The sequence below is a fragment of the Symphalangus syndactylus genome, chromosome 10 (assembly GCF_028878055.3).
Source record: "Symphalangus syndactylus isolate Jambi chromosome 10, NHGRI_mSymSyn1-v2.1_pri, whole genome shotgun sequence".
Taxonomy (NCBI): Eukaryota; Metazoa; Chordata; class Mammalia; order Primates; family Hylobatidae; genus Symphalangus; species Symphalangus syndactylus.
The window spans coordinates 107353764-107380949 of record NC_072432.2 but is presented as its reverse complement, the minus strand read 5'-3'; the positions used below and the strand labels follow the sequence as shown (position 1 = coordinate 107380949).

Below are 27186 nucleotides of genomic sequence, written 5' to 3'. Positions count from 1 at the left end.
TTTAAGGTACTGATTGGACTCTCCCAGAGAGGAAAGAAAGTCTTATAAGGTGAAGTTGGGGACACGGGGACCAGGGTTATTATAATAGCTATTTGTGGTAAGTCTGGCTTTTCAAGGTCCAGAGGCAGGCAGGGCCCTATGGAATTTGGAGAATCTGATCTGGACCATGTTGATGGAAGAGGTGGAGTACGCTGCACTTATTCGGGGGTTGGGAGATGGCACACACGACATTGCACACTGAGGAGGGCTTTGTATACAGCTATTGAATTAAAAAATGCAAGTATCTCTTTAGCAGAGAGAATGGGATTTTTTATATACTTTTCTGTCTGGTAATCATATTTTGGGGTCATATTCACAAATTGAATGCAAATACAAATTTGTAAAGACTGACTTAGTTTTGGGGATCAGAACCAAAGATCCTGGGCTTAGGGGATAATCTTTCTAGCTACTTTTAGCCTCTGAGGACACATTCTTGCTTAAGTGGTGAGGTCTCTCTGAGTATATGCCCTATGCCCTTGTAGTAGATCTCTTTAACTATAGCAAGATTAAGCCTTATATGGGCCATAGGTCAAGAAACACCCCTGACATGTGCTTTCAGTGTTGGGTGTCTGCAAGAGAGGAATAAAACGCAAGAGGCATTTGAAGATGAAGCGGAAAGCTTTGGGCAATGTACATACATACCTTCTTTTCTTCTTACCTTCCAATCCTAAACTTCCATGAGTTACAGAAGCTTGTATTAACTGAGAACCATGCAGCTACTAAAATAAAAGTCTACCAAAGGGCACCTAACTGAGTGAAGACTCAGCTAGAGGAGATGATTTTTGGAGTAAAGATGATTCACTCCAAAAATCCATTCAACCATTTTTAACAAAGATTATGCAATATATCATAATATTCAATCCATTCAGCCACTTAAATCCATTCAACCATTTTAATAAAGATTATGTGTCATAATATTCAATAAATAAAAGCAGTAAGAAGTGCTCTCCAATTTGATATTAGGAGAGAGAGGCAAGGAGAAGGGAACTAGTAGGGTACAGGTATGGGGCCAGGCAAAAAAAGGGATGAGATAAAGAGGAGGAAGAGATAAAGAGAAAGGACTAGAGAGAGATAATTTAGGAGACAAATACATGAAGAGAAAAACAAATACATTTTGAGAAAAATACAGCTAAAGGGGGGATTCAGAATGCCAAAATAAAAACCTTGCTTATACCGTTTCCCCATTTTTTTCCAATGGAATCTGGAAAACAACAGCACCTCCTACCACAAATTGAAAATATAATTTCTACTACCTTCTGAGCCACTGTCATAAACAACTGTAACAGATATTATTGCAACATTACAGAGCCTTCATTCTGGGCCTATGGTTGCAAAACACATGATATGCAAAATACAGTGCTCAATTTTTGGTCAAAGCATTAGCTACTAATATTGTCACTTAGAAATGTTTTTTAAGAAAATAAAACAGATTTAGAACCACATGAATAAAACACTATATGGCAAACAGCTCCTAGGTCAGGAAATACAATTTTTCCAGTCTCAGAATATCCATCTTTGGCAGTTAGAATATAGGGTTGGAAATCAGATTGCTTGCATCTATCTTCATAACTTACGGTTTGCATGACCTTGTTCAAATTACTAAACTTCTCTGTGCCTCAGTTTTCTAATCTGTAAAGTGGGAGAATAATGGTTTCTACCTGATAGAGTGGTTTTGAGGATTAAATGAAGTAATCAATATAAAATAATTAGAATAATGCTCAGAATTTAATAAAATACTTCATGAGATATTAGCTATTATTGTTATGAAGTTACTCAGTCAAGGTATCCAGTACCTCTTTATAATACTGCCAAAACTCCTTAATGTTAAAGTGAGATTTTCTAACTTGCTCTTAAGTAATTTTTATTTTTATCTTTTATTATTATTATACTTTAGGTTTTAGGGTACATGTGCACAATGTGCAGGTTTGTTACATATGTATCCATTTGCCATGTTGGTTTGCTGCACCCATTAACTCGTCATTTAGCATTAGGTATATCTCCTAATGCTGTCCTTCCCCCCTCCCCCCAACCCACAACAGTCCCCAGAGTGTGATGTTCCCCTTCTTGTGTCCATGAGTTCTCATTGTTCAATTCCCACCTATGAGTGAAAACATGTAGTGTTTGGTTTTTTGTCCTTGCAATAGTTTGCTGAGAATGATGGTTTCCAGCTTCATCCATGTCCCTACAAAGGACATGAACTCATCATTTTTATGGCTGCATAGTATTCCATGGTGTATATGTGCCACATTTTGTTAATCCAGTCTATCGTTGTTGGACATTTGGGTTGGTTCCAACTCTTTGCTATTGTGAATAGTGCCGCAATAAACATACGTGTGCATGTGTCTTTATAGCAGCATGATTTATAGTCCTTTGGGTATATACCCAGTAATGGGATGGCTGGGTCAAATGGTATTTCTAGTTCTAGATCCCTGAGGAATCGCCACACTGACTTCCACAAAGGTTGAACTAGTTTACAGTCCCACCAACGGTGTAAAAGTGTTCCTATTTCTCCACATCCTCTCCAGCACCTGTTGTTTCCTGACTTTTGAATGATGGCCATTCTAACTGGTGTGAGATGGTATCTCATTGCGGTTTTGATTTGCATTTCTCTGATGGCCAGTGATGATGAGCATTTTTTCATGTGTTTTTTGGCTGCATAAATGTCTTCTTTTGAGAAGTGTCTGTTCATGTCCTTCACCCACTTTTTGATGGGGTTGTTTTTTTCTTGTAAATTTGTTTGAGTTCATTGTAGATTCTGGATATTAGCCCTTTGTCAGATGAGTAGGTTGCAAAAATTTTCTCCCATTGTGTAGGTTGCCTGTTCACTCTGATGGTGGTTTCTTTTGCTGTGCAGAAGCTCTTTAGTTTAATGAGATCCCATTTGTCAATTTTGGCTTTTGTTGCCATTGCTTTTGTTGTTTTAGACATGAAGTCCTTGCCCATGCCTATGTCCTGAATGGTATTGCCTAGGTTTTCTTCTAGGGTTTTTATGGTTTTAGGTCTAACATGTAAGTCTTTAATCCATCTTGAATTAATTTTTGTATAAGGTGTAAGGAAGGGATCCAGTTTCAGCTTTCTACATATGGCTAGCCAGTTTTCCCAGCACCATTTATTAAATAGGGAATCCTTTCCCCATTGCTTGTTTTTGTCAGGTTTGTCAAAGATCAGACAGTTGTAGATATGTGGCATTATTTCTGAGGGCTCTGTTCTGTTCCATTGATCTATGACTCTGTTGTGGTACCAGTACCATGCTATTTTGGTTATTGTAGCCTTGTAGTATAGTTTGAAGTCAGGTAGCGTGATGCCTCCAGCTTTGTTCTTTTGGCTTAGGATTGACTTGGCGATGCGGGCTCTTTTTTGGTTCCATATGAACTTTAAAGTAGTTTTTTCCAATTCTGTGAAGAAAGTCATTGGTAGCTTGATGGGGATGGCATTGAATCTATAAATTACCTTGGGCAGTATGGCCATTTTCACGATATTGATTCTTCCAACCCATGAGCATGGAATGTTCTTCCATTTGTTTATATCCTCTTTTATTTCATTGAGCAGTGGTTTGTAGTTCTCCTTGAAGAGGTCCTTCACATCCCTTGTAAGTTGGATTCCTAGGTATTTTATTCTCTTTGAAGCAATTGTGAATGGGAGTTCACTCATGATTTGGCTCTCTGTTTGTCTGTGATTGGTGTACAAGAATGCTTGTGATTTTTGTACATTGATTTTGTATCCTGAGACTTTGCTGAAGTTGCTAATCAGCTTAAGGAGATTTTGGGCTGAGACAGTGGGGTTTTCTAGATATACAATCATGTCATCTGCAAACAGGGACAATTTGACTTCCTCTTTTCCTAATTGAATACCCTTTATTTCCTTCTCCTGCCTGATTGCCCTGGCCAGAACTTTCAGCACTATGTTGAATAGGAGTGGTGAGAGAGGGCATCCCTGTCTTGTGCCAGTTTTCAAAGGGAATGCTTTCAGTTTTTGCCCATTCATTATGATATTGGCTGTGGGTTTGTCATAGACAGCTCTTATTATTTTGAGATACGTCCCATCAATACCTAATTTATTGAGAGTTTTTAGCATGAAGGGTTGTTGAATTTTGTCAAAGGCCTTTTCTGCATCTATTGAGATAATCATGTGGTTTTTGTCTTTGCTTCTGTTTTTTATATGCTGGATTATATTTATTGATTTGCGTATGTTGAACTAGCCTTGCATCCCAGGGATGAAGCCCACTTGATCATGGTGGATAAGCTTTTTGATGTGCTGTTGGATTCGGTTTGCCAGTATTTTATTGAGGATTTTTGCATCAATGTTCATCAAGGATATTGGTCTGAAATTCTCTTTTTTGGTTATGTCTCTGCCAGGCTTTGGTATCAGGACGATGCTGGCCTCATAAAATGTGTTAGGGAGGATTCCCTCTTTTTCTATTGATTGGAATAGTTTCAGAAGGAATGGTATCAGTTCCTCCTTGTACCTCTGGTAGAATTCGGCTGTGAATCCATCAGGTCCTGGACTCTTTTTGGTTGGTAAGCTATTGATTATTGCCACAATTTCAGAGCCTGTTATTGGTCTATTCAGAGATTCAACTTCTTCCTGGTTTAGTCTTGGGAGGGTGTATTTGTCGTGGAATTTATCCATTTCTTCTAGATTTTCTAGTTTATTTGCGTAGAGGTGTTTGTAGTATTCTCTGATGGTAGATTGTATTTCTGTGGGATCGGTGGTGATAACCCCTTTTTCATTTTTTATTGCATCTATTTAATTCTTCTCTCTTTTCTTCTTTATTAGTCTTGCTAGCGGTCTATCAATTTTGTTGATCTTTTCAAAAAACCAGCTCCTGGATTCGTTAATTTTTTGAAGGGCTTTTCTATTTCCTTCAGTTCTGCTCTGATTTTAGTTATTTGTAGCCTTCTGCTAGCTTTTGAATGTGTTTGCTCTTGCTTTTCTAGTTCTTTTAATTGTGATGTTAGGGTGTCAATTTTGGATCTTTCCTGCTTTCTCTTGTGGGCATTTAGTGCTATAAATTTCCCTCTACACACTGCTTTGAATGTGTCCCAGAGATTCTGGTATGTGTGTAATTCCTTCTTATTAGTCTTAAGGCAGATGATAAATATAAGGGCAGCAGTTTTGTTCTCTGGGTTGTGTGTCTATAACATGTTACATGACAGATTGTGATTGATTTTACGTAATCTATTGAGACAAGATGCTAAGGCCTCTGATACGGTTTGGCTGTGTCCCCACCTGAATTTCATCTTGAATTGTAACTCCCATAATTCCCATGTGTTATGGGAGTGACATGGTGGGAGATAATTGAATCATGGGGCGGTTTCCTCAATAGTGTTCTCATGGTAATGAATAAGTCTCACGAAATCTGATGATTTTATAAGGGGTTTCCTTTTTCACTTTGCTCTCATTCTCTCTTGCCTGCTGCCATGTAAGACATGGCTTTGACCTTCCACCATGACTGTGAGGCCTTTCCAGCCATGTGGAACTGTGAGTCCATTAAACCTCTTTTTCTTTATAAATTATCCAGCCTCAGGTATGTCATTATTAGCAGTGTGAGAACAGACTAAATACAGCCTCTCACATACATGATGGTATTTTGTCTTACAACCCTGTTGGGTAGTTAGCTTATTCCTATTTTCTAATTGAGGAAACTGAGTTTCTGAGAGAGATGTAGCCTTCCTGTGGTCACGTAGCTAGGAAAGGATCAGACCCATGCCTCAGGCCCACATTGGTCACGTTCTCAAGTCAATGTTTTTGCTACTGTAGAATATATATTGACCTAGAATGGACTTGGCATAAGGGAAACAGAAGTGTTGCTAAGTGCATTCTAGGTCAATATACATTCTATAGTAGCAAAAGCAATACACAATAGAGTAATTTGTATAGAGTAGCAAAAACAATTACACAATAGAGTAATTTGTATTAGAGACAGGTAATTACAACCCCATTTGTGTTGTTCTAGTAATTCAGTATAGTTTCTCCTTCCGCAAAGGTGATGAGTGTGGACTCTTCCCTTTCAGGTTATTTTCATTAGCAACATACAAATTACACTACAGAACCCAGTCATGGTCAACTTTGTGAATTGAGAGAGACCTACTGCCATCTCTCAGATTGGCCTTTTCTCCCCTTTCCCTGGTCTTGCCCTGGACCTCTGAGTGTGCCAGGGTCTGCTTAGGTGGTCATCATACCAATGCCTTCTCTGTGTGTAATCAGATCAAAGTTGCTTCCCCTTCCTTTAGATGGAGCCAAAGTCACTTAGTTATTTTGATGAAAGCTGTGCTTTCAAAAAGAAACACAGCCATGGACTTCATTGAGATTGATTGCTGAGTTCTTTGTGCCACCCATGACAATCTTTTCAGTAGCAGTGTCTCTAAAGCAGTTTTATTAAGCACCTAATTGCTGCTGATTGCCAACTGTTTCTCTGCTGTGATAAGCACAGCATCAATAAAACCTTTATCACAAGCCATTATCATATTGTTGATGGCTCCTCTGCCAAGTCTGTGGTCACTGAATTGGAACCAGCATCTTAGATCTCAGGAGAATTGAGTTTATAGCTGCCATCATAACCGGGTTCTCCACAACATTTGTGCGACCTGTCACTAAAAAGTGTTTTATGCGCTCTAATGGACATGGCTTAGGGCTGCAGGCTGGCGAGTGTTTTCACAGACTCTTCTGTCTTTCCTTCGCTGCCTTGACTATCATTTTTCTCTCCAAGACTAATAAATGGCTCAGATGCATCCAGTAATACACACACTAGGTGGACAATAACGACTCAACACAAATCGTCCTTGGAAGGGCCTTGTTTAATGAATGTGGCTGTCACTGAGGCTTGTTTTAAGAAGGCTCTTCAGGACTATGGTGTTTGTTCTTCCTAAGATGAAAGGCAGCAGAGTTCCACTATTCCAGTTAATTCTGAAATTCTCAATGCTTTTTCCCCAAATCATTCAGAAGTTTTGAAATTCTTAGGAAAAACAATTGATTTTCTGCTTGGAACATTGTCCCAGGGGCAGAGAACTGGATATGTGATAGGTAAGGCCTGAGATTCTGCTGAGGACCTTTGGATCTGATTGTCATGATGGTAGGTGCCTCCAAGAGTTCCTGCTGTTAGTTGAGTCATTAGTTTAATCAGATCGTAGTAATGGTAACAGTAATGGCTAGTATTTCCAGAACCTTCATTCTATGCTCAGTACTTTGCATGCTGTGTCAGTTCAGGTGCTCCAGGAGCAGGTGATGAGACAGAATTAGAAATAAAAAGGAAATTTCTATCAAGTAGGTGGGAGGAGTCTTAAACCATACTGATATATTTGAAGGGAAGGAAGGAAGGAAGGAGGGAAGTAAGGAAGGTTGGTTGGATGAGAACCTCAGGCTGCAGCGCAATTCTGATAAAGCCTTGGCAGGCAGGCTGGCAGGCAGGAAGGAAGGTAGGGAAGGAGGGAGGGAGGGAGAGAGAGAGGGAGCAATTGAATGAGAGCCTCAGGCTGCACTGCGATTCTGAAAAAGGCTTGGCCCGGCCAAGAGGGAGCGCAAGGTCTGTTGCTGGAGTCCAGCACTGGGAAAGAATGGCGTGGCCCTAACTTCTCCATAGTGCTTACATTGCCTGGGAGTTGCCTGGGAATAGCAGGGCCTCAGCGTGGACCCTGCATTGGATCCTGAAGGTGTTGTAGCCAAGGGCTGTCAGATCACTAGGCTCCTTGCAGCAGGATCTATCTTGAAGGAACTTGTAAGTGGCATATCTCATGGCTGTCACAGGTGTATTATTTCATTTAAATCTTGCAACAACTCTGATGCATATATTCTAGATGAACTGCATCAAACTAGAATTTAACTGGCTGGAATTCAAATAAGGGAGAAGGCAGAGATAAAGGAGAAGGTGAAGGTAGGGAAAGGGAAGGGATCATGAATTAGGGATTTCATGTGACTCTGCTGAATGCTCCAGAGTCAAAATGAGAGATATAAATCCAGTCCCTCTACTGCATCTCAGTTCCTGCATCTCTTAGATTGTAAGCCTCTTGTTGCTTTGAATTATTGTTGTAGACTTCCAGTATTGAAGATACATATTTTTCACACAATCTAGTCCCTAAGTACAAATCAGCTACTTCATTTGCTCAAAAAAGAAACAGCAGTGGAGGATATTTTAAGTACTGACTTTAAAACCTAGGTCCCTTGAAAGATGAGACTGTTTGTGACATCCTACCTTCACACAAGAGGAAACTGAGGCATAAGGAAATTAAGTTACATCTCCAAGACCACACAGCTAGTAAGTAGCAGAACTGGACTGTATGCCTTTATTTTTAGCCTCTGCTTTATACAGTCTTTCTTCTGCACAACAATTAGAATTGCTTCTCCTCCACTGATGATAGAGTAAATGCATAAGGTGCAAGGGAATAGCTGTAGGGCCATTGCATTATCTGGTACTCCGGCAAGACCTTTTTACTAAACAGAATGACTGTGCTATGTACGAGGCAAAATTTAAACCAGTTCCAGGAAGAGTGCTGAGTTATGAAAAGTAAAACAAAAAAGACCCAACATCTCTCATCTGTTATGGGATACAGATTTACCTCCTCCTACTATGTCCTTTTCTTTTTTAAAATAAGTTGCCAGAACTGTTGAGTCCCAATAGTGGGACTTATTTGCCTGTTATTTTTACATGATCTGAACTAATTAATTTACCTTCATACTTGGGAAGAAATATTTTTTGTCTTAAATCGACCTTAGAGGTCATCAGTTCTAAAAAGCAGACTCCCAGCTGTTTCGGGTTGTCGATCATTTTTCCATTAGCATTCTGCTGGCCTGCGTCCCAGGCTGTAAAGCAATCGGACTTGCTAAAGTGTTAGTGGATACTCCCAGTTTGGTGTGTCATTCCTTCTAGGTGATGGGCCTTCTGTAAACTGTGTGTTGCTCAAAGGAGAGACTTTGAGGTGACAATTTCCACCCCTACCCCCATCCCAGTCCTCATTTCCATCATGGTTCTTCCCCCTTCTCTCTCTCACATTTCTTGTCCAGATCAAAGCATAGCTCATTGCTAGTCATATTAGGACCAGTCAAACTTTGCTGTGGGATACAGCACAGTGGGCTTTTTTTTTTTTTTTTTTTTTTTTAACATTATATCACTTACTTCTCTTAACAATTTGATATGCTATTCTTTTTTTTTCTTCTGACCTTTATTTTAGGTTCAGGGGATACATGTGTGAGTTTATGGGCTTTGTAGGAGGCTTAGACATTAAGTCTTTAAAATTAGGTCCATTATAGGGTTTAGGATCACACCTACATTTTTCATGCCAATACCAAAGCATGGAGAAAAAGGAGAAAGGCAATAGGGTGAATAAAGGGCAAAGCAAATCTGAGCAGGAATGCAAAGCGTCTGAGTGTTCCCTTCAGTGTGAAGATGGTGAGGTCACCAGCCCCACGGTCTCCCTTGTTGGTGGCTGATCAGAGGTCCACAGGTCAGTGGGCAAATAAAGGGACGGTGACCTTCACTGTGAGATGCCCTGTGCTCTGCTGTGCTGCTCCTGGAACTTTGGGGTGAGAGTGGTGAGACACAGCTGATAAGACTAGTTGCAATGGACCCTCTAGTGCTTTTCTCTCCAACAATCTTCTCCTTCCACTACCTTACTTTAATCCCTATTTCCCTAGCTATCATCAGAGCTGAGGTGCCCTGACCATATGGTGCACAGAAACCCTGCAAAAAATATGAAAACCATCCTAAACAGTGTTGGCAGACAGAAAAATACAAGTCCCATCCAACTGTTTTGTGATCAGAAATTTATTTTAATTTTCTGAATATTTCATTCACCTAGACAGGGAGAGTAAATACCATTTCATGGTGTCCAGCCTGGGAGGAAAAGGTTGTGACACATGGGGGCCATTGTTGGGGGTGCATTGTTCCCACATAACCTGGTAATCTGAAGGCACAGGGGTCTATGCCATCTCTGGGAAACCACCAGTCATAATAAGACAGAGCTACCTTGCAGCATCCAGGTGTTGTGCCAAACCCTTTACATGCCTTATCCCATTCATACAGCACTCGATGCAATTAACATCTCTCACCCATTTACAAATGAGAAGACTATGAAACAGACAGAATAACTAATTCGACCTAAATTACCCCATCCAATGACAGAGCTGGGCTTTATTATTTTTTTATTTTTATTTTTTTGAGACGAAGTCTCGCTCTGTCGCCCAGGCTGGAGTGCAGTGGCGTGATCTCGGCTCACTGCAAGCTCCGCCTCTCGGGTTCACGCCATTCTCCTGCCTCAGCCTCCCGAGTAGCTGGGACTACAGACGCCCGCCACCACGCCCGGCTAATTTTTTTGTATTTTTAGTAGAGACGGGGTTTCACCGTGGTCTCGATCTCCTGACCTCGTGATCCACCCGCCTCGGCCTCCCAAAGTGCTGGGATTACAAGCGTGAGCCACCGCGCCCGGCCAGAGCTGGGGTTTAAACCAGCAAATATTCATTGTACCAACTTTCAGGAATTTGGAGTAAGTATAGAACTTAATGTAGAAGTTGGTAAAGGAGAAGAAAAGGAGATTCTTGGGACCTAAGTGACAGCTCCAAAGTGTGTGAAAATGGACTATGAGCTGATGATTTAAAATCATGTTTAAATCACAGGGCTACATTTTTCACTTACTCTGTGGGATTTAAATAAAAGTAAAGCTAGAACTAGAGTTAAAAATAGAAATCTGCAATAAACAACTGTGTATCACAATGACTATCTTTTGGACTGAAAAATTCTTTTGTCTTTTTGTGGCAATAAACCTCCCTTAAATTGCAGGACTTTCTTCTCTAGGCTATTGTAGGTATAGAGTGGAAAGAGACTAAGTAGTTAATAAAGAGCAGGTGGAAGGATTGATTAGAGGTAGCTTTTCTTTCCCTGTGCTGGAATTCTAGAAATGGGTTGTTGCAGAGGGAGTATAGGCCTCACCAGTTCCTGGAAAATCCATTGCCCTGTTTTGGGTGGGTGTTATGTTGCTGTTCTATCAGCCCCGCTTTCTTTTTTCATCTCTTTACCTTTACGTTTCTAAACCATAATTCTAAATGTCTTAAGAGTTCTGTCATTGGATACCTATGAATGTCTTTGAAACCCTAAAGCAATCCCACAGGCATTGACTTGCCAAGAACCTAGGCATTAATAAGAGACAGCTGCAGTTAGAAGGTTTTAATAATGCAGAGTATACAAGGCATTAGCAGTGAAATGTGGACACGTTGACAGTCACGTTTCAGCAATTCTGAATTCAGCGAAAGAGGCTTTTAGTCTTATGGGAGCTGTGGGGGCTTGTTGGCAGTTTGAGTTTTGCAGATGTGGCTCTGTGTTCCTATCACTGCACACACTTTAAGGCAGAAGGCCACCATCAGTAGTGAGATAGGAGTTACGATATTAGATTACTGATTTCAGGGAAGCCCTCACAAAGGTGCCATCAGCTCTGTCCTATGGCTTTGTGCTAAACGGCATCTTCTGCCTTCCTATGAATTATGAATGCATATAAGCAAGGGCTTGGCTTCTAATGAATTCAAGCTGAGATGTGAAAGGTACATCTGAGTGTGAAGAAGATGGATAAGGTCACCTTGGTGTTTTGGTTTCTGTAACTTAGTGACATTTTTCAGGGCTGTTCTGGACACCATTTGTGGGAGAGTAGACGATAGTTTAAAAATGCAACTTGCAGAAAAAAAGTAGGTGGGGCTGGGTACATTGGCTCATTCCTGTAATCCTAGCACTTTGGGAGGCTGAGGTGGGAGGATTGCTTGAGCTCAGGAGTTTGAGAGCAGCCTGGACAACATAGTGAGACCTAATCTCTGCAAAAAATTTTTTAAATAGCTGAGCATGGTGGCATGGTGGCATGGTGGCACTAAGCTACTTGGGTGGCTGAGGCAGGAACATCACTTGAGTCCAAGAGGTTGAGGCTGCAGTGAGCGATGATTAAACCACTGTACTCCAGCCTGGGCAACAGATGAGACCCTGTCTCAAAAAAAGCACTTTTAAAAATGCAACATAGATGAGTTACTTTTTGGGTCATTCATTTATGCATCACATATTTGAATGGTCTAAGCACTGGGTATATGGTAGTGAACACAATAGACATAGTTCCACCTTCATGGGATCTCACTCAGCCTTATACATTTACATAGTATTTATTGATTGACAGCTCCTAAATGTGTGCCTTCCATTCTTCAGTTCTATTTTCACAGAGCTGTAGACTTACATATCCAGTCTGCCTGGGAGTGGGGTTAGGAGTCTCTAACAGACATCCTGAAATAAGTATGTACTAAAGTTAAGCCCCTCATATACTCTACCCTCAGTCCAAATTAGCTCCTCCCGAGCCAGCCTCGACTGATATCCTTTCACTCACATTCATATCCAATCCATAAGCAAAACCTATTGGCTTGACCTTTAAAGTATACTTGGAATTTGACCACTACTTACTACGTGCATTCCTACTGCCAAAGCCATCATCACCTTGCCATAGCTTCTTACTGGTCTCCTACTAACCCTCCCGTCTCATTCAAAGCAAAGAAAGGCTTTTCAGTACTTCATCATCATCACCTCACTAAGCCCCTCTCTTCCATCAACATGAGAATTGCCCTCACTCACTCCACCCCTGTTATATTGGCTTCTTTCCAGTTTCTGGAACACACCAAGCATGTCCCTGCCTTTGGGAGCCTTGAATGCTCTTCCCGCCAGATACACAAATGATTTGCTCCCTCCCTGTCTTCAAGTCTCTGTTTATATGTCATCTTATCAGGGAGGACTCTGACCACCTTATATGAAATAGCATTCACTGGACTGAGAATCCCCTCTTTCCTCCCCTACTTTATTTTCTTCCCTAGTCTTTATTGCCATCTGAGTTGCCATTATTGCTTATTTTTTTATGGCCTGTCTCGCTCTACTAGAATGAAAGCCAGTAGAGCAGATATTCTATTTTTTTTCACTGCTATATTCCCAGCTCCTTGAAAAGTGTTTATCACAGAACAAATACTTAGTAGTAGATATTGTGGAATACATGAATGAATGGATGCAGTGTACAGTCTAGTGGTACAGGTAGCCAATTAGCCAGGACACAAACAAAGAAGTAAGAGCAACTAGAAAACGAAGAAGCTGAAGTGATAGAGGAATGGGCATTTGGGGATTAGGGAAGACCTACTAATAAGGGAAGTCAAGGAGAATTTCTAGAGATTGACTTTTTAGCCATGACCTGGAGGATGGAAAGGAGCCAGCCCTTGATGGGACAAAAGGGAACTGGGAGAAGAATGCTTCACGGAGAGGGAACAGAGAGTGAGGGAAAGCTCCAGGTCATGAAAACACTGGGCACGTTCCAGAAACTGCATAGTGAGCAAAAAGATCATAGTGAGCAAAAAGATCTTGGGGATGACAGAGATATTCTTTACCTTGCTTTAGGTGGCATATACATAGGTATATACATTTTTGAAAACTCATAGAATTGTACCCTTAAGATCTTGCATTTCACCATGTGCAAATTTTATCTCAATAAAAATAATGCGTCATTAATAATGACATCAAAAAAAGAAAAACTGCAAAAAAACTACAGCGGAGTTGCAATATTCATGTAGATAGATGAGCTCTATAGGTCCTCAGCCTGCATTGAGGCCACTTCCTGGCTGCTTGTGGCCAGTGCCTGGCCACAGCTTCAGGAAGGTCTGGATACACTCAAGTGAAGCCTCTCAGGACAAAAAACATGGGTCCAGAGTGACTCTGGGTGAGGAGGGAAGAGGAAGAGGGTTTTGCATGATTTGGTTGGATTTACATCTCTGTGGGATGGCTCTGAGAGGAGAGGTGACCAAGAGGTGAAAGAAATCAGCCCTTTTATACCCTAACATCTGTTGACATAAGGTTGACTGAGGACGTGCCTGGGGTCTGAGCAAGATGAAGCTCAGCTGAGCACTTCTCCTAGCTGGGGCTGCGATAGAAGGTTATGCATACTCTACCCTATATATACATTTATAGGTCTATGCCTGCTCAGGATTGTTTGGCAGATGGAGGACATGGTGTCAAGCCTGGCAGCACAGCATGAAAGCATGCATGCATCCATTCTCACTCAGAGCAGCTTTCAGCCACTGGAAACATAAAACACTTCTGTAGCTCTGAACCCGTCTATGTGTGTGTTGATATGTGCCAAGCCTTCTCTAGATATGCCTTTGGGAGTCAGTATAGCCTACCAGCCAGGAGAGTGCTGAGGGTGGTAGATGTAGACAGATGGCTGAGTTTTCACGCCTTCAAGGTGAAGGAGCAGTGAGCAAAAGAATAACCTTTTGGGAGACTCTCAAGAACATCTAAAGATAGATATGCAATCTCTAAGGGACTGCTGGTGCTCAAACTGAGCTCTCATCCCAAAGTAAGTTCTTGTGGCAGCTAGGTAGCTTTCATTCATTCATTCATTCATTCATACAGTCACAATTCATGTTACCAAACAATATATATAATATTATATATAGTTATCATTTTACAGATATCATTCCCTTAGTTATCCATTCAGATTCAATGAGAACTGTGTAAATGGTTTTCACTTACCTAACTTTCAAACAAAATCCTGTCATTGGTTTTTCATCTCCAGCTCTTTAAACTTGCTCAATATTTTTCTTAACCAAATCATTTATTTATTGTTTTTAGTCAATGTAATTTTTTTCCCTTTAACTCATTTAGTGAGAGCAAGTTCACTGTGGATAGTGGAGGAGGGAAGAATATGGCATCTTATGTCTTTAAGCCTTGCCTTCCTCTGGCTCCTTTCTCAGAATCTTTATCCACATAAAGGCTAACTGTTCTTAGACTTGGGAAAAACAAACCTCTTAGAACTAGGCTTCTCCCATGAGTGGGTTTTTATTGGTCTGTTCCCTAATAGGTGTGACAAAACCTCTTTCCTACCTTGCTGCACCTTTTTCACTGGAGTTGGCTGCAGCTTGGACAGTACACCACAACCAGAGTCTCTTGGATAAGTGACTGTCAGCAACAACTTGAGAAACAAACTGTGTCAGAAAAGGATTATTTTTCCCCAAATGGGAGGCTAAAGCTTCATCTCTCTTCCTTGTCTTTGTATACATTTGACACATAATTGGTTTTTGCTGTTGTTGTTGTTGTTAGAAACAGGGTTTTATTTTTGAAAACAGAAAAACCAAACAATATTTTTAAAATACCATCTATTGATGTCATCATATTTGGCTTGGAATACACAAGAATGCAGTGACAGAAATGTCTGTTCTAAAAACATAAACATTTTCTTATATCAATACCAACCCCTTTTAATTTAATAAATATTTTCTGAATGAAATACAACTGGATAATGAAGTGACGCAGTTTTTTTCTTCTGAATTGAATCTTTCATTATGACTAGCTCTAAGTGAGGAGATAATCTGGATTATTTTGTCAAACAACTGCCTGATAACGAAATGAAGATCTACGTGGTGTGATTTTTACAATCCTGTGAAGACCCCATCTGACTTTCTCCTTTGAGATTGCCTACTTGCTGCTGCCTAAACTTTTGCTATTAGAAATTAACTCCTCTGATATGAGGTCATATGCCTTATGAAATACAAATATCCTGAGAGATATAACACGTAAACTTTATCAACGATTTTGGCTTTAATGGATCTGTCATATCTCTTCTTGACAGAGAGCATATTTTAATAGATAGGAGGATGAAAATAAATATGAAGGCATTTATTAGCTCTTTGTGAAGAAAATGTACTCGTTGGGATGTGTACGAGTGTAGAGAAAAGAGTAACAGCAGAGGAAGAGGAGGGTTTCTAAATTGTCATATTCCTTGACCCAATAATTCTATTTCTGATGGGCCAACCTAAAGAAATAACAATAAACATGAAACAAAGATGTATGTGTAAAGATAGTCATTGCAGTATGATTTAAAATGAAATAAAATGAAAGCAATCTAGATGTCCAATGATAAGGGTATGGATAAATACATACGATAGGCCTTTAGGGAGCAATGGTCCAGCCATTAAAATTATGCTTCTGAAGAATTTTTAATAGCATCGGAAAAAAGTCCAAACAATATTGTACATTTTTTGTTTGGAAACAGAAAAACCAAACAATATTTTTAAAATGCAATCTATTGATGTCATCATATTTGGCTTGGAATACCTGAGAATGCAGTGACTGAAATGTCTGTTCTAAAAACATAAACATTTTTTATATCAGTACTAACCCCCTTTAATTTAATAAATGTAATATTCCAAACAATACTGTACAGCAACAGTACATTGCACTGTTTTTGTGTATTTTATGTATAGACACATATACCATACATATGTAGTATAATCTCAAATATCTAAAAGATAGGCATGCATATAGCATATATATATAGTATGATCTGAAATATCTAAGAGAGATGTATATGGAAAAGACTGACTATATATGTTTATGTGTGTGTGTTTGTATTAATACCAGTGGGATTTGGGGTATTTATTTTCTTTGATAATTTTCTATATTTTCCAGATTAAAAATAAATGGGAATATTAGAGAAAACATTATTTTCAATATTTATATATTGACATTGTCTAAAAAGGGAGATTCCTTCAGATATGATAGTTTTTTTCTGTGGCTGCTAGGCAGGCATTGATAGTTATCATGTACTTCACGGATCTGACTGGACCTTTTGAGAACAGCTACCATTCCTACATAAAAGCAATGTCTAATCCATTAGTGAAATGACTGCATAGGTTTCTGAAAAAAATGTGGGCATTTGGCTAAACTTGAATCTGTGGGACAGTTTTTCAGTATTGAATCTTACAAGATATTCCTTATGCCTCTAAGGCATGTTCTTATAATGGAGGGGTTTATGGCTATGGAGGAAGGAGACTTGAAGAACACTTAAGTTCATCAACAAAGAAGCCGTTGTTATTTTCACAGCATTTGAAATCTGGCTTCCCAGCACTTAGCTGAGATGACTGAAGGCTGGTGACACTGTAATTTGGCATCTAGCGAGATGCAGTTACTCTCTCAGGCCACTTAGCTCCAGTAAAGTTCAGTTTAAATTATGAAACAGGGAAGAAATGCAAAAGTTCCAATCAGCAACATAATTCTCAATCACACTGGCCATAATATGCTCCTGAAAGATGTTTTCTTTGACTGAATCTTTGCTACGCCTGGCTAATTTTTGTATTTTTAGTCAAGTCGGGGTTTCACCATGTTGGCCAGTCTGGTCTTGAACTCCTGACCTCAGGTGATCTACCCACCTTGGACTCCCAAAATGCTGGGATTACAGGTGTGAGCCACCATGCCCGGCCATAAATTCTTAATTTTCCTTAGTATAATCACAAACCTGAAAATAATTAACACTTCCCAGATCATTAGGATGCTGTTTTGTATTATTTCAAGCCTGCTTGGTGGAGGACAGATTTATTTTGTATTGAAGACAATATTTTTAATCAAATACAGTTCTGAGATTTCCCCAACTCTTATGGGGGATGTCTGACTCTTAATGAGGGTTAAGGTAAATGACAAGTGATATTCTTAGATTTAGCACTCCTTGAAGACCATACCATACATGTCCAAAGAAGGGCTAGTTGTTCTCCAAGGTAAAAAATGCATTAGATTTCTGCTATATTGATTAAACTGTAAATTGAATAAAATATTTCTTTTGTTCTAATAGCATTTACTATATTTATAGATTTAATATGTATTTATTATAGATACTTTGGAAAAGACATAAGCACACAAAGGAGACAATAAAGATCACTCGTAATTTAACCTTTTAGTCAAAACCACTGCTAACATTTTCTGTGTATGTTTTTGCCATGAGAGGTAGAGCAATAAATCTAGAGATTGTTATGGAGAAAGTGATGTAGATATGCATAAAGATATTTTTCTTTTTAAAAATAGGATTATACTGAAATAATTTTGCAACCAGATTTTTTTTTTCGCCTAAATGTAGTAAGAACATTTTTCCATGTTATTAAGTATCCTTCTACCATACAGGGAAAATAAATCTTTCTCCCTCATTTTGACAGGACAGTGATATTGAAGCGTTGGCCAGGTGTTTGGAAAATGTCCTGGGTTGCACTTCTCTAGGTGAGTAAGTTCCTTTAGACTTCAAAATACATTGACAGCTACTGATTATCTTGGAATAACTTGGAAGAAATTTTACAGGTGTTTAAGTCTGATATCTTAGTATAACAGATGAAGAAACTGAGGCCAATAGAAGTTGAATGTCTGACCCAAGGGCCGGGAAACTCAAAGAAAAATTGCTTATTATTATTGGAAGTAACTCTTAGTCTCCAAGAATGAAATAATTGAAATTCAGTGGTCCCTTGTGATCAAATGGCAGCCTAGCAGTGCATAATAACAAGTTTTTGCAGTTTCTGGAAAAAGGAATCTCCCTACCTAACTTGTCCTGTAGAAGCAGAGAGCAGAGTACATTCAGTTAAGCTGGGAGGACCATCACTCTGAAGGTCAGTCAGTTATTTGAAGAGATTTGGTCTGAAAAACAAAACAAAAACTTGTTTAGCATTGTCAGTCTCAATAAATAGGATTGCTATGCTTCAGGGCTAAAGTCCTATTTCTTAGTTTGTTCTATTTTTTTTTAATCTGAGAAGCCTAACTGTGATACACTCTAGCACTAGATGATAAACTGTGATACAGAGTATTCTTACTAGATGAAAAGGGCTGAGATATTTTTTCTTCTAAATTTGATTACAAGTTTTTATTTAAAAAATTTAAACTCTAAACCAAAAGCAATCTCTTCAAAGGGAATGGCAGGGTAAAAATAAACAATTAAGTTTTCAGGTGGGCAAACATTCACTGTTTTATTAGGAGCTTTATGCACAATTTATAGCCTTTTTCTAGCTTATTCCACATCTCCATATGGGAAGCCTCAGTCATAACATACATAGGTCTTTGATTTTCTCACCTGACCATCACCCTATGATCTTTTTAATTGTATATCAAATACACTTATTTGATACATTTAACATTTAACAAGTACATTTAACATCCAAGCATGACTTAAGACCAGGAAGGCTTTCTCCTTTCTGGACCTCAGATTAGATGACTAATTTTCAATCTAGGCTCCTTAGAGACCTCCAGGATGAGGGGTTGGGGGTACTAAGCAGCATGAGAACAGAAGCTGTGTCTGTACTGCTCAGCTCTTATTTTTCCAGAGTCTAACACTGTGTCTAGTGCAGCAGAGGCTCTTTAAAAATATTTTAAAATATTTATGGTCGAAGGTGGTAGCTCACACCTGTAATCCCAACGTTTTGGGAGGCTGAGGTGGGAGAATCACTTGAGGCCAGGAGTTTGAGACCAGTCTGGGCAACATAGCAAGACCCTGTCTCTAAACAAATTTTTAAAAATTCAGCCAGGCATGATAGCCTGTGTCTGGAGTCCTAACTCCATGGGATGCTGAGACTAGGAGATTCCTTAAGCCCAAGAGATTTAGGCTGCAGTGAGTTGTGATTATACCACCGTACTTCAGCCTGGGTGCTAGAGTGAGACCCTATCTCAAAAGTATATATTATTGTTATAATTTCTATAAAGTAAAGGTACAGTGCAGTTTTCTTACACGGATATATTGCACAGTGGTAAAGTCTGGGCTTTTGGTGTAATCATCACCTGAATATGGTACATTATACCCATTAAGTAATTTTTTATCCCTCACCTCTCTCCCAACTTCCCATTCTTCTGAGCCTCCAACATCCATTACTCCACACTCTATATCCATATGTACACATTATTTAGCTCCCACTTATAAGTGAGAACATTGGTATTTGACTTTCTGTTTCTAAGTTGTTTGACTTAAGATAATGGCCTCCAGTTCTTTCTATGTTGCTGCAAAATTCATGATTTTATTCTTTTTTTGTGGTTGAATAGTATTCCGTTATGTGTGTGTGTGTGTGTGTGTGTGTGTGTGTGTGTGTACTGTTATCCAATCATCCTTTGATGGACACTTAGGTTGGTTCCATATCTTTGCTGTTGTGAATAGTGCTGCAATAAACATAGAAGTGCAGGTATCTTTTTGATATAATAATCTTCCTTTGGGTATGTACCCAGTAGTGGGATTGCTAGATTGAATGGTAGTTCTTTGAGAAATCTCCATACTATTTTTCATACAGGTTGTACAAATTCATATTCCTACCAAAATACTGTATAAACTTTCCTTTTTCTCTGTATCCTCATCAACATCTGTTATTTTTTGTCTTTTTAGTAATAGCCATTCTGACTGGTGTAAGATGATATCTTCTTGTGGTTTTAATTTGCATTTATCTGATGATTAGTGATGTTGAACATTTTTTCATATGTTTTTTGGCCATTTGTGTCTTCTTTTGAAAAATGTATGTTCATGCATGTCTGCTGCCCATTTTTTATTCGAGTTAGTTTTTTTTTCTTTTTTCTTTTTTTTTTGGTGATGGTTGTTTGAGTCCCTCATAAATTCGGGATATTAGTCCCTGCCAGATTGATAGTTTGCAAATATTTTCTCCTGTTCTGCAGATTGTTTGTTTATACTGTTGATTTGTTTCTTTTGCTATGCAGCAACATTTTAGTTTAACTAAGTCCCATTTATCTATTTTTGGTTTGGTTGCTTATGCTCTTGTAGTCTTAGTCATGAATTCTTTGCGTAGACCAATGTCCAGAAGAGTTTTCCCTAGGTTTTCTTTGAAAAATTTTTTTTTTATTCCAATAGGTTTTTGGAGAACAGTTGGTGTTTGGCCACATGAATAAGTTCTTTAATGGCAATTTATGAGATTTTGGTGCACCCATCACCCGAGCAGTGAACACTGTACCCGGTGTGTAGTCTTTTATCTCTCACCTCCCTGACCCTTTCCCCCAAGTCCCTAAAGTCCAAATGTATCACTCTTATGCCTTTGTGTCCACATAGCTTAGCTCCCACTTGAGTGAGAATATAGGATGTTTGGTTTTCCATTCCTGAACTACTTCACTTACAATAATAGTCTCCAGTTCCATCCAGGTTGCTGCAAATGCCATTATTTCATTTCTTTTTATGGCTGAATAGTATTCCGTGGTGTGTGTATCACATGTGTATGTGTATCACATTTTCTTTATCCACTCATTGATTGATGGACATTTGGGCTGGTTCCATATTTTCACAATTGCAAATTGTGCTGCTATAAACATGCATGTGCATCTTTTTCATATAATTACTTCTTTTCCTCTAGGTAGATACCTAGTAATGAGATTGCTGGATCAAATGGAAGATCTACTTTTAGTCCTTTAAGGAATTTTCATACTGTTTTCCATAGTGGTCGTACTAATTTACATTCCCATCAACAGAGTGAAAGTGTTCTCTTTTCACTGCATCCATGCCAACATCTATTATTTTCTAATTTTTTTAAATTATGGCCATTTTTGCAGGAGTGGGGTGGTATCATATTATGGTTTTTATTTGCATTTCCCTGAGACTTAGTGATGTTGAGCATTTTTTCATATGCTTGTTGGCCATTTGTGTGTCTTCTTTTGAGAATTGTCTACTTATGTCCTTAGCCCACTTTTTGATGGGATTTTTTTTTTGTTTTCTTCTTGCTGACTTGTTTGAGTTCTTTGTAGATTCTGAATATTAGTGCTTTGTTGGATGTATAGATTGTAAAGGTTTTCTTCCACTCTGTGGGTTGTCTGTTAACTCTGCTGATTATTTCTTTTGCTGTGCAGAAGCTTTTTAGTTTAATTAAGTCCCATCTATTTATCTTTATTTTTGATGCATTTGCTTTCGGGTTCTTGGTAACGAAGTCTTTGGCTAAGCCAGTGTCTACAAGGGTTTTTTCCCGTGTTATCTTCTAGAATCTTTATGGTTTCGGGTCTTAGATTTAAGTCTTTGATCCATCTTAAGTTGATTTTTGTATAAGGTGAGAGATGAGGATCCAGTTTCATTCTTCTACATGTGACTTGCCAATTATTCCAGCATTATTTGTTGCATAGGGTGTCCTTTTCCTACTTTATGTTTTTGTTTGCTTTGTTGAATATCAGTTAGCTATAAGTATATGGCTTTATTTCTGGATTCTCTATTCTGACCCATTGGTCTTTGTGCCTGTTTTTATACCAGTACCATGCTGTTTTGATGACTATGGCCTTATAGTATAGTATAGTTTGAAGTCAGGTAATGTGATGCCTACAGATTTATTCTTTTTTCTTAGTCTTGCTTTGGGTATGCAGGCTCTTTTTTGGTTTCATATGAATTTAGGGTTTCTTTTTCTAGTTTTGTGAAGAATGATGGTGGTATTTGATGGGAATCGCATTGAATTTGTAGATTGCTTTTTGGCAGTATGGTCATTTTCACAATATTGATTCTATCCATCCATGAGCATGGGATGTGTTTCCATTTGTTTGTGTCACCTATGATTTCTTTCATTAGTGTTTTGTAGTTTTCCTTGTAGAAATTCTTCACTTACTTGGTTAAATGTATTCCTAGGGGTTTTTTTGTAGCTATTGTAAATGGAATTGCCTTCTTGATTTGGTTCTTAATGTGATTGTTATTGGTGTACAGAAATGCCATAGATTTTGGTGTGTTGATTTTGTGTCCTGAAATTTCACTTAATTTGTTCATCTAATCTAACAGTTTTTGGAGAAGTCTAGCGTTTTCTAGGTATAAGATCATATGATCAGCAAACAGATAATTTGACTTTCTTTTTTCCAATTTGGGTGCTATTTATTTATTTTTCTCTTGCTTGGTTGCTCTGGGTAGGACTTCTAGTACTGTGTTGAATAGGAGTAATGAAAGTGGGCATTCTTGACTTGTACCAGGTTTAGGGGAATTGCTTTCAACTTTTCCCCATTCAGTATGATGTTGGCTGTAGATGTGTCATATATGGCCTCTTTCTAGGCATAGGTTTCTTCTATGCCTCATTTATAGAAGGTTTTATCATGATAGAATGCTGACTTTTTTCAAATGCTTTTTCTGCATCTATATAGATGATCATATGGTTCTTAAAAAATTTATGTGGGTACATAGTAGGTTTTTGTGTTTATGGAGTACATGAGATATTTTTAAATAGGCATACAATACATAATAATAATATCATGGAAGCTGAGGTTTGGGTCTGGAAAAATGCTTGGGGCACTTCCTGGAGCCTTTCTTTCTTACAGCCTGCCAGCCTTTCTCCAAGTTAGCACCAGGGCTGGTGAGGGACAAGGTGCTCTTCCATGACCTGGATTGCATGGTCCCCCAGTGGAAAGCTGGATCACAGAGAAACACTCTCTCTCACTCTCCCATATTAGGGCTTTACTCACAGTTCTCAGTCAGTTGTTGGCATGCAGGATGTCTACCCATCCTGTTTTCACTGGGATCTTTCCTTTTCCAGTGAATTCCTCTTTCTTTCTTGAATAAAAGATTATAGTGTGAATCTCTGTGCACTATTTTGCTTTTTCCATGTGAAATATTTAAAAATATTTTTAGGAGAAATTAGATGCAGACCCTGTTCTTTTACCAGTTTCAACCAAAATTATCTTCACTCTTATCTGTTTTATAAATTGAATTTCTATAAAAGATTGTGTCTTGAAAAAGATAGATTCCACTGCTAAAAATTGAAATAGCACTGATTGAATAGTTAATATCCAAATTCCTTTCTAGGCTGAGTGTTTTCTTTTTTTCCTTAAAGAAATGAGCATTAGAATCATGGAGTAAAAATACACATTTATCTCTGCTTCAAGCCCCACTAACATGACAAAAAAGGAATAAAGCTAATATAAACCTACAGAAAAAAAAGAGAACATGAGGAGATGGAAGCGCAGATGAGAACTTTAGTGAACTTGAGAAAGATATAAAGCAGATAGATGAGTGATAACTGATTTAGAAAATGGAGAAAGCTGAAAGCTAAGTGCCTAAGACGCATATAGGAAAGAAGGGAAGGTAAGGTGTAGCCTAGGAGAAGCAAGGCAACTGAACCTACAGAATCTCATAAATGCTCAAGATTTGGAGGCCTCAACTACCTCTGAAGGCATGGTATAGGTGAAGATTAAAATGGGAAGATTGGTTGACAGTGTGCGTAAGGAGAAATAGACCCCAGGTGCCTTTCTCTCCACTGGCACAGCCACAATATTCCTCTCCACAGTTAAGACAGAAGAAAATAGACTCGATTTGGTGGAACATTGAATCAGGAAGATTCTGGATTTAGGGACACCAAAGGACAGGGTGATGTGATGTGATGAAAACAAAGAGATGAGTTGAAAGTCTTCATATTAAGTTATGAAACCCCCAGATACCATTCCTACTTGGCTTCTGAAACACTGGAAGAACAGCATGGACTCCTTCAGGTTCAGAAAAGCATGGACTCTTTAGAAGATATCTCTGTGAGAGCATTTACCAGCCTGAGAATCCTAGGGATGTTAACATTTCCTCAACAAAATGGTGGGAATGAGCGCTACCAGTTGACAATCCCTGAATCTACAGAAAGAGCTTAAATTGACTTTTAATGTTTCACACTTAAATGTGAACATGTAGCAATGCAGTAGCCAGTATCTGAGGAAATCTAACCAAAAAGAGAAATCAAGACAAAAATATACAAAGAACTCAGGAAACAGACAAGGTAGGCAAGAAAATTAAAATTCAAAAACTATGTATCCACAAAAGTTTTTTGAAATAAAAAATTAAAGAAACAATATTAAAATTCTAAAAGATAGCAGAGAAGATATTTCCTCTGTGAAACAAATCATACGGGGAATAAGAAAGAGCTCTTAAAGTTATAATTTTAATGGAAGAAATAAAAATTCAGTAGAAGGTTTGGAAGATAAAAGTGAGGAAATTTACCAGAATATAATTAATAAATGATAAGAAAACAAAGTGATTCATCTAGGTGCTTCAGCACCTAACAAATAGAAATTCCAGGAAAAAAGAACAGAAAATGAAAAAAATCATCAAATACATAAGAAAAATATCTAGAGAGAATCAAACAGACCACTTATAAAGTATCAGAGGAAAGAGTGGTGTCTTATTTTTCAACAATACCTAAAAGCTAGAAGACAATAAAGTTTGAACCTACAATTATTTATCTATCCAAACTATCAATCAAGTGTGAGAAAGGAAGAAAGACATTTGCAGGCATCCAATATCAAACATGAGGTCTGAAAAATATCTACCTCCCATGACTTTAATTAGAAAGTTCCTAGAGGATATGCTTCATCAAACATAAGAGTCAATCAAGAAAGAGGAAGACATGAACTTCAGGTGATAGGAAATCCAATATAGGAGAGAGGTTAAGGGGATTCCCAGAATGAGAGTAAAGAAAGGTCACTGAACAATAGCTGGGCAACAGGCCTGGAAAACAATCCATTCAGACTAGAATGAGTCAGAGAATTCCAAGGGGTGAATAAATATCTCCTAGAGAGGAATGGAACTAATGGATAACCCAGTTGGATTTTATCATAATGAGAGAAGTTTGCAGTTCCTTTGGTGAGTTTAGGGATGAATTAGAAGTTATTAGAAAACTAAACAAAGTGAAAAATCCAGGGCAGTTATGAACTCCTGGAAAAACAAAAGTCATTTTTAAAAAGAAAATGCAATCTGCACACACTGAGTGCTTAGCTGTGTACAATATTTGCATAGTCATAATAATTTAAACATTCAATTATTTTTAAAATGTGATGTAACTATATTGGAAAGATGGAGATGGAGGGGAGAAAAATATTTGTAAGCATATGTATGCATCTGTTTGTGTGTGTGTGTGTGTGTGTGTGTGTGTGTGTATTTAACAGAGGAAAGAAAGAACAAAATTAAGATTTCCTATGTATAGTAGGAAGTCCAAAACAGATAGTCTAAAACAGAAAAGTTTAAAAAAATGGTTGTATAAACATGTGCTATAGAGAGATAAAGGTAAATACAAAAAAAAAAGTTAAAGAGTTGAATATGGTTGACTTTGGAGACTGGAACTTGAAGGTGAGGCAGGAAGCTGCCTTGTTTTTAACATTAAAAGCTTTGACTTAAAAAAGTACTAGGCACATGAATTCTTAGATTAGAAGTCAATTTTTAAAAAGAGGTGTTAGAAAGCAAAGAGCCCAATTCTGCCCTCCATTACTTTAGTGTGCCTGCTATTAAGGCTGGATTAAGACTTTTGGACACTTTGATTTCTGAGAAGATTATAGTAAACTAAATTTGTAAATTAAAAAGAAGCTAGATTATAAAATAAAAAATACATATACCCTGAAGTTATAATAGCTTCTTTTCAGATTGTCTGATTGCAAGGTTCTGAATACGTTAATTAAATGTATTTTTCAGTTTTGGGTACCTTTACTCTGCTTGCGTCCTGGCATCTGCTGGGATGATTTATAGGACATTTCAGTGCTCATTCCATGTAACTGCTAAAGTGCTTGCTGCCCAAAACATTGCAACACAGGAAGCCCCTTAACCCTTCTACTGCTTCTTATGACTATGATGACCCCTTATTGTGACCTCTTATGTTACCAGAAGAGTAGAATTTAATTAATGCTGCTGCTGAAATGGAAGGAGTTCTTTGATTATGGCTACAGACATTGAGTTGATGGGAGCACATGCTTTTGAAATACCTGTCTGGTGTGGAAACTCATAGCAGGACCCTCATTACACATGAGAACTTTATCGCTTTCAGGACTGCAAGAACTTCCCTGTCATTATATAGAAATCATAAAGACAGTCCCATCACATAGTCTTATAAGGGTCTAACATTGCCTAGGCAGCTGGTGTTTGCTTTGTTCCTATTACATTTTTGGGAGGCCCACTAACTATAATAATAATTAGAGCTTATTAATCATTGTGGTTGTTAATATATGTCAGAATGTTAACAGGATCTGGGGACAATTTAAGCTTAAATATGTCAGAGTATAAGCTTTGTCACTTCAAAATGAAACCTCTGTGCATTGAACTAGGCTTTACTCATGCTCAGTACTTGCCTAGGCACTTTGGTAATGCCCAGGTGCCTGCAGAGTATGTCAAGATATATATGTATCTTCTACAAACATCTTCAAGAGCTTCTTCTATCTCTTAACCAGAGAAGAAAGAAAAACAGACATACACGTCCTTTCCGGTAATTTCAACCAAGAAATTTTTAACTTTGAAACCCTGAAAATGCTGTGTGTAGTGGTTTGACCCCATTCCTGACCACGATTTAATTTGAATTCTACTTGGAACAGGGACAGTGATATTTTTCCTTCTTACATCACAGATGAGTGGACTGAATGAATTAGTTAGCATTTGTGTGGCTTCAGTAGATCCT

The 27186-nt window shown here is 38.4% G+C and overlaps 1 protein-coding gene across 30 annotated transcripts in view; it reads left to right on the top strand.

Annotated features, from left to right (window-relative positions):
* NEK11 (NIMA related kinase 11) overlaps positions 1-27186 on the top strand; it is a 327824-nt gene that overhangs the window by 193250 nt on the left and 107388 nt on the right. For all 30 annotated transcript variants that reach the window (XM_055295453.2, XM_055295455.2, XM_055295452.2 and 27 more), the window contains one exon: positions 18007-18067. In XM_055295453.2, the coding sequence (XP_055151428.2) occupies positions 18007-18067 (61 nt within the window). The remainder of the gene's footprint in view (positions 1-18006; positions 18068-27186) is intronic.